The sequence below is a fragment of the Ylistrum balloti genome, unplaced genomic scaffold, assembly GCF_031769215.1.
Source record: "Ylistrum balloti isolate Yb309-2 unplaced genomic scaffold, AGI_CSIRO_Ybal_v1 Utg371282, whole genome shotgun sequence".
NCBI lineage: Eukaryota > Metazoa > Mollusca > Bivalvia > Pectinida > Pectinidae > Ylistrum > Ylistrum balloti.
In genome coordinates, this window is record NW_026782688.1 from 91666 (window position 1) to 100232 (window position 8567).

The following is an 8567-nucleotide window of genomic DNA, read 5'->3' on the forward strand; positions in this document are numbered from 1 at the left end:
GATGATGTGGGGTGCTTTTAACATGCTTGATTCCATTTTCATTCATGAACATGTCGAATTCTTGACTGGTAAAGCATGATCCGTTATCACTCACAACCATTTCCGGTAGTCCATGTGTGGCAAAAATATCCCTTAATTTCTCTATTGTTGCGGACGATGCAGAACTGTTGGAACAGCCTCAATCCATTTTGAGTGCGCATCAATGACCACGAGGAACTTTTTCCCCATGTATGGTCCTGCATAGTCAATGTATATTCTTTCCCAGGGCAGGTTGGGCCAATCCCAGGAGTGCAAATATGCTTCTAGTGGTGGTCCTCTTCAAGGTCACTGTAGTGTTCTGTGTTATTATGATTCCATGAACAACAAACCACATGTCGACATCTTGCTATCTGTATTCCGAACGAGACTATTACACCACCCGGGAGTCCTAATTACCTAAGAGCCGGAGTCGGGCAGTCCGGACATTACATCTCTCCTTTTGTTCAAAGAAATTACATGTTACCTTTAACTGTCATGATGTACAATTTTTCAACTATTAAACTATGAACTGGAAAATAATGTCATTGTTGTTAATCACTAATCATGATTAGAAGCGTTAATCATATTAAACCTTGAAGTGAATGAAGAACTTGTTTAACGTTGACAAAACTTTTGTAATATTATTAACGATAACAACTAACGTTGACTAGAAACACAACAAATCTTATAAGAACTATCATAATAGGCTTGGGTATACTACCTGCCTATAGGTAAATACCAGGGATTATTTTGCCGTTTGTTGAAGTATTTACCAGGTCCTTATTCTAGGAATCTATTTTAACAGTCTATTTACAAAGTCATTCAAATGGTTGGGTCGATGCCGGTTTCTTTGAGAGCGTCGGGGAGCATCAACTTGAGGTCTTTGGTTCAAGTCCACAGGAGGTTCAGTGTTCAAATCCGACTAAGGTTGACCAGTTTTAGAGTTGTTTTTCAAGGACTCAAACAATTCCTCGAGTTCGCGATCTTGGCAAGAGTCTGGAATACTTGTTACTCCTCTTTCTCCCTCTACCTCTTTGAAGAAGGAAGAATTTCTGGTTATAATATGTTCTTTTCCAGCACCACGTCTTGCTGTGATCTGGTTTCCTTTCATGCCGATCACCTCGTACAGGTCGCGATCATATGGTGTTGAGAGCTTGTTCTCACGTTTCACCTTCACTAACACGTGATCACCAAGATCAACGTTCGAACTGATTGCTCCACGATCCGCATACCGTTTCATCTTTTGCTTTGCTACTTCGTCGCGTTGGTGTATGTCTATGAGCTTTGGTTGCTTGTTCGGAAGCTCAGGAAGTTTGGTACGAATGTTGCGTCCAAAGAGAGCTTGAGACGGTGATAATCTGTTAAAGCTTTGCTTGCGTACTGTATTATCTTGTTGTCTTGAGTGAGAATGCACCAAGGCCAACAAGGCTTGCATCCACAAAGACCTTTGTCTTTTTCTTAGGGTTAAAATAGCCCATAGCTTCACCAATCAGTTTCTCCTTCAGCAACTTTGAAGATTCCTCTTCTTCTTTTCCCCATTTCACTGTCTTGTGGGCTAACCAGCGTATAGGTTCGGTGATTGTGGCGAAATCTGGGATAAATCTTGAGACATAGTTTGCGAGTCTGAGGAGACTGTGAACCTCAGCTTGACTTTTAGGCGGTTCGGCTTTCTGGATGGCTTCGACCTTCCTTGGGTCTGGTGAAACTCCTTTTTTCGAAAACGTGTAGCCGAAGAACTCTATTTCCCTTTGTTAGACACCTGTCATGGGTTTGCTGATCTTTCGCAAATATGATGATGTCATCACTTATGTTTCTTGTGCCATCTAATCCTTCAAGACAGTCTCAGATTGTGGCTTGAAACTTTATCGATGCCGAAGATATACAGAATATGAGTCTTTTGTATCTGCGAAGGCCTACATGTGTCGTAAATGTAGTTATGTATCTTGACTCAGGTGCTAGTTGCAGTTGATGATATCCAGAATTGAAGTCAAGTTTGGAAAATACTGTTGCGCCATTTAGGTCAACTAATATATCATCGATTGTCGGCGTGATGTGCCTTTCACGCTGTACTGTCTCGTTTAGTAGTCTCATATCAACACAAATCCTTATTTCCTCTGGATTCTTTGGTTTCGGTGCAACAACAATTGGAGACACCCAGGGTGTGGGACCGTCCACTTTCTCTATTATATCTTGGTCCTCTAAACGCTTGAGCTCTGCCTCTACTTTCCTTCTCATATGGAAAGGTATTCTTCTATGAGGTTGCGTCTTGGGCTGGACATCATTGTTTATGTGTATCTTTACTTGGACATCTTTAATCTTACCAATACCCTCAAATCTGTCATTGTATTCCTCCAGGATTGAATCGGTTTCTGATTTTGTGATGACTTGAATGGTGGGAATTATTGACAGGGCTACTGCTGTAGAATAACTCAAGAGTGAACCAAAATTCCCTTTTGCCACGTAAACTGTTATCTTGGTGTCCCCTTTTGTGGCTCTTGACCTGATTGTACTGTCAAATGTTTCGATTATGTTCATGGGATCACAAGACCCATACGGGTATAGATTTGTGTTTGTTTTTCTTAGTTGTGGTCTGTCCTTGATTTTCTGTAAAGTCCTTTCATCTCGAATATCAACAGTTGCTCCTGTGTCAACAACTATATCCATTAAGGTGTTATGTATGAAAACAGCAGCCTTGGGTTGTGCTGACTTACCCTCTGGAGTTGACATAAAAAATATATGCATCATCAGAGTCCGAGTCTGACTCTTTTCCGGTGTTGATGTTTACACTTGTCTCTACTCTGTTGATTGACCCCTTTTTCTTCGACTTGCACACCTTACCGAAATTGTTCATCTTCTGGCAGAAATTACATTTCTTACCCTTTGCTGGACACTGTCCTTGATGTGGGTAGCTCCCTCCACACCGATAACATTTTGTGTTTTTCTCTTTGTCTCTAGCGTCTGTATGTCTGTTCCTTTTGTTAATGTAACCTTGTTTCCTGATTGTATTCTTTATTTCTTTCTGTCTACCATGGCCTCTATTTATAGCATGGATCTGTTCTGGCTTTTCCTCTATATCTTTGGTGTGTTCATCACTCAGTTCTAGAGCACATGCTAGTTTTAGGATGTTTTCTAAGGACACTTCATCATCCCTTAAAATGTGTCTTCTTAAACCAGTGGAAGAGCAGGATTGAATGATTTGAGACTTAATCTCCTCCTCGATCTTGGAAAATTCACAGTTTTGACCAAGTTTACGTAGTCTTGTACAGTACGTCATAATATCCTCCCCTTCTTTTTGTGTCGTTCGTATTCAAGGTTTTTCTTTGGTGTAAAATACGCCTCAAGTGCACCAGTGGCTTGTTTATATACATCGAACTAATCACCTGCTTCTGGCTCAGCTAATGGGAGCGTGCTGAAAATATCCTGTACTTCCTCCCCTGCGTAGTGTAGTAATAGAGCTTTGTTGACGTGGTTTATTTTCTGTAACATCCATCGCTATTAGAAGAATGTCAAAACGTTCCTTCCATTTCTTCCATCTAATGGATGTAGATCCCTCCCCGTGTCCACGTGGTTTCCGATTGAACGCTTTTTGTCCGGACATTACATCCACCATCAATCTTAGGCCACCATACATAACCGCGAACCAAATTCTTCATCCGGTTAGTCCCAGGGTGCCCCTTATGAAGTATTTCTAGGATCTGTGCTTGTCCCTTGAGGTGAATGACAACTTGACTGCCTCTTAATAGATATCCATCCCTCCACACTGAGCTCATTTCCGATTGAAAAATAAGGTCTCTCTCCCCGACTTCACATACGAGAGGGTTTTGTCCCTTCCACTCCTTTATTTGTCTAGCATAGACTGGCTTTTCCTCCAATTGTTCCATGACAAGTTCTCCTACCCCATAGGGCGAAGCATCACAGCACAGTACAATGGGTTTACTCAAGTCAAAATTCACCAACACTCTAGCAGAAACTAACAGATCCTTCGACTTCTTGAAAGCTAATTGTTGTTCCTTTCCCCATCTCCATTCAGTTCCCTTAAATCTAAGTTCATGATTCTGTCAAGTACTTCATTCAAGTTCTTAAGATGTTCTTCTCGACTTCCACCTGTGACTACAATATTGTCCACCCTTACCATAACATGTGAATTTCTTTGCAAGAGGTTTTCCGTGGCTCTTTGAAAGATTCCAGGGGCTGATACTCCAAATGGTAACTGGTTGTACTAGTATATACCCTTGTTAGTGTTTATGGTAACATACTTCTTTGATTCCCCCAAGTTCTAGCTGTTGGTAGGCCTAACTTAAATCAAGTTTACTGAATTCTTCCCCTCCACTAAATGTGGCATATAAGTCTTCTATCTTTGGGATCAGTTAGTTATCGAGCTTGAATGACCCCATTCACCGTCATTTTATAGTCACCACAGATTCGGATTGACCCGTCTTTTTTACAATAGGCACAATTGGTGCAGCCCATTCAGAGAATTGGACTCATTTTGGCTTGAAATATCTTGGGGATGCTTCCCGAGTCTACATAGATTTTTGCTTTAACTCCTTTCACTGTTCCTAATCCCTCCTGAAATACCTCCGGGTAGTCACTAAATATCTTTTCCTGTTCCAACTTGACTCCCATTGTGTCCTTTTTCACTCTGTGAACATCGAAATTGTTTTCCCAGTCTAATTTGATCTTACCAAGCCAGTCTCTTCCCATCAAATGAGGGCTTTTACCTTCTACTACCACAACTGTGAGTAAAGCGGTCTGGTTGTTGTATTTCACATTAACTGTTGTCTCACCCATCACAGACATAAGCTCACCAGTATATGTCTTGAGCTTTACAGCAGATAGCTTCATTTTAAGTAATCCTCGGTCCTCTAACTTCCTCCATGTGGTTTTGTTAAACACAGTTACTGATGCCCCTGTGTCAAGCTCTATTTCAATGGGAACATCTTCAATCAACACAGTGACCTTCAATACATACTGAGGGTGTCCTTCCCCTAGCATGTGAAACATAGAACCATACTCATTAGTTCCTGTACATTTCTGACCGGTCTCGAGGTAGTGCTGTTTCCTCTGTTCCTTCTTTGGAGCTTTATTAAATTTTATCTTTGTTCAACATTTATGAGCGATATGACCTTTTTTCTTGCAAAGTCTACATTCTTCATCCTTAAATTTACATTCCTGGGCGTGATGCTTACCTCCACATCTGTGACAGCCTTCATGTGTTGTGTATTCCTCGGACTTGTGTAGGACTTACCACTTCCGGTTTGCCTCATAGTCTTATTTAGGGCTTTATTTCCCCGAACTCTATCATTAGATTGCTGAACCTTATTAACGTGTCCTTGACTTTGAATGTCAGCTGAGCTCTTAGTTGTCAGTCCATGGCTTTTGCCCAATCAAATGCCTTCTGAAACATCAGATTGGTTTCTCCCAATAATCGCCTCTGGATACAGTCGTCGTTTGTCCCACAAACAATATGATCCTGTAACATTGTTTCAAGTGTATCCCCAAAGTTACAGTCCTCCAACACGCGTCATAGCAAAAATCTCCCCCAATTGCCGAAATTTACTATTGAATTTCAGTCTCTGTATGATTTCGCTTGGTTTTGGATGGTGATGGTTCTGCATTAATGTTTTTAACTCATCAAATGTCATATCATCAGGCTTGGTGGGGGTGAGATTACTCATTAACTTGCATGTTTTCCCTCCACATACTGAGAGCAGAATATCTTTCTTTTTCTCCTCTGTATTTATGTCATTTGCTATGAAATAATGTTCTTACTGCTCAGAGTACTGCACCCATTCCTCACCTTCTGGTTTGAATTCCTCAATTTTACCAAAAGTCGCCATCACATGCATCATTTCGGTTCCTAGGAATGTTGTTTGTCCTCGTCGTCACTTGAAGTAATCACGAAGCAGAGTCAGAAGGCTGTTAACATGCTTTTATTTTTAGCAGGTCACTCGAGGCGCAATATGGCCAACCAAGCACACAGAATCCATGGAAGGCCAGGAAAAACTTTGAAAGAAATATCTCAAAAATCATCAAGACTTATCCTAAAGCGATATGGCAGTATGTCAACTCAGAAAGCAAGACTAAGGCTGGAATTGGAGATCTATGCACAGACCCTACAGACCCGATATCTGCAAACACTAGTAACAACATAAAAAATGCAAACATTCTTCAAAAATACTTTGGCAGCGTGTTTACGGTAGAGCCAGAAGAGGAGGTACCACGTCTTGAAGACAAGAACACACGTACACCATTAGAAAGTATGGAGACAACTGAAGACAAGGTCAGAAAATTGCTGAAAGGATTAAACCCAGATAAGTCCCCAGGCCCAGGTGGTATACACCCATGGTTTATTAAGGAGACAGCAGACACTGTCAAGATCCCATTAACCAGACTATTCAGGCAGTCACTGAAAACAGGAAAGATCCCAACTGCTTGGCAAAGTGCTAATATTAGTGCTATCCACAATAAAAGAAGTGTTTCCTTAGCTGGAAACTACAGACCCATAAGTCTTACGTCAATAGTATGTGAAATCATGGAAAAGCTCCTCAGATCATATAACACCAAGCATATATTTGCCAACGCATTGTTATTAACAAGCAGTATGTATTTATGTCAGGATGGTCTACAGCCTTGCAACTTATAAATGTGTTAGAAGAACGTACAAAAGCCCTTGACAATGCCCTAGATGTGGAATGTATATACCTAAGACTTTAGGAAGGCTTTTGACATGGTCCCTCATCTCAGACTAATGAATAAATTAAAAGCATACAGGATAAATGGCGTGGTTCATACATGGTTGAAAGACTTTCTGTACAATAAACAACAGAGAGTAATAGTCAATGGAGCAACATCTGAATGGGGCCAAGTGACATCTGGAATACTTCAGGGGTCGGTGCTTGGGCCGCTCTTGTTCGTCATTTACATAAATGACTTGACAGAGAAGGTGGACTCAACTGTATACTTATTTGCTGATGACTCAAAAAAGTTCCAAGTTATTAAGTCTGAAGGAAATAAGAAATCTTTACGGGAAGACCTGTTCAGACTTTCTGAATGGAACAAGACTTGACTGCTTTCATTTAATGAAGATAAGTGTGAGTTCATGCACATTGGAAAGCATAAAAACAGAAAACACCCCCTACGTACTGAACAACACAACCCTTGGAGAAGTTGAAGACGAGAAAGAACTTGGGAGTAATTTTCAACAAAGAACTTACCTTTGACAACGATATCAGTGAAAAGATACAAATGCAATATTTGGCATGATCAGAAGAACTTTCAAGTTTCTTAACTCTGAGTTATTTATTCCACTCTACAAATCACTTTTAAGAACCAACTTAGAATATGCCAGTGCTGTTTGGAAACCCTACAAATGAAACATATTGAGCAACTGAAAGGTGTCCAAAGGAGGGCAACAAAACAACTACCTGGAATGGGAAATCTGTTGTATCTGGAAAGATTAAAGATGCTGAAACTGCCAACCCTTACCTACAAGTGTTTTCAAGGTGATATGATAGAGATTTACAAGGCAGTTAGAGGCAAATATGATGAGGGGGCAACACAGTTTATAAGGATGTGGTTTGATACCTCCGAGAGATCCAGAACAAAAAGTAACTCACTGAAAATATACCAAAAACATGCAAGAACATCATTATGGAAAAGCTCCTTCTCCATTTGACCAACAGCTGTACGGAACAGTTTGTCTGACCACATTGTAACTTCCAATACACTAAACAGTTTCAAAAACAAGGTGGAATGGGCAGGAAATAAAGTATGACGACTAAAAAGGAACAATATGTATAACTACTGCAGGTGACATTTCAAATAATAATAATAATTACAATAACAATTCTTATGAGTCCAGCGAAGAAGATCCTTAACGAACTTGTGCTGGAAATTAATATTAAGTAAGTAAACCCGGGAGATAACTCTAATTACTCTAATTTCTTATTAAAGGGAAATAACTCATGATGTCACATTTATTACACTATCAAATAAGAGATAGTAGCCTGTCAGTATCAAAAGGCCACAACCTGGGACGGACTAAAGGAAGCCTATATAAAAAGATCCATTCAGTACTTCTCCATAAATAGCAGTCAAAATTTCAATGTCTAAATTCAAGATGACCAACTGTCGGCCATTTTGGTTTTTTATAAGTCCGTCAACGGGATAATGCAGAACTAGTATCCAATGGTCCCTACATACGTAACTCGCACTGTGTACTACTCCAGAAATGTCGATACTATGATAAAACGATTTACATATCCCAAACTCTGTTGATGGGTTAAACAGAGCTATTTTTACATTGTAATTTCCACAGACAATTATTTGACCGAATGTCTGTATGTATTAAAAACACGTTGAAATTATTCGTGAAGTCCTGCGTTTCACCCCTGCGAAGTTTGTAATCTACCGCCAAACTCTGGTACATTGATGCGTCACATCCGATATAACGCAGAAACTATTACAAAGCTATACATCGAAATAATCTTCAATTATTCAGATAAATTATCGTGATCTAATTCGTTTAAAGAAATGGTATACAATTA

General features: G+C 40.0%; 1 protein-coding gene across 1 annotated transcript; it reads right to left on the minus strand.

Moving 5' to 3' along the window:
• Positions 1 to 2725: 2725 nt before the first annotated feature.
• On the minus strand, positions 2726 to 3292 carry LOC132561807 (uncharacterized). Its single transcript, XM_060226505.1, has one exon. The coding sequence runs from the start codon at positions 3290 to 3292 to the stop codon at positions 2726 to 2728; it is 567 nt and encodes a 188-aa protein (XP_060082488.1).
• Between the last annotated feature and the right edge of the window lie 5275 nt (positions 3293 to 8567).

Bases quoted from the DNA above. Each gene is read 5' to 3' on its own strand.
- LOC132561807 (XM_060226505.1), bottom strand. From the start codon at position 3,292: ATGACGTACTGTACAAGACTACGTAAACTTGGTCAAAACTGTGAATTT.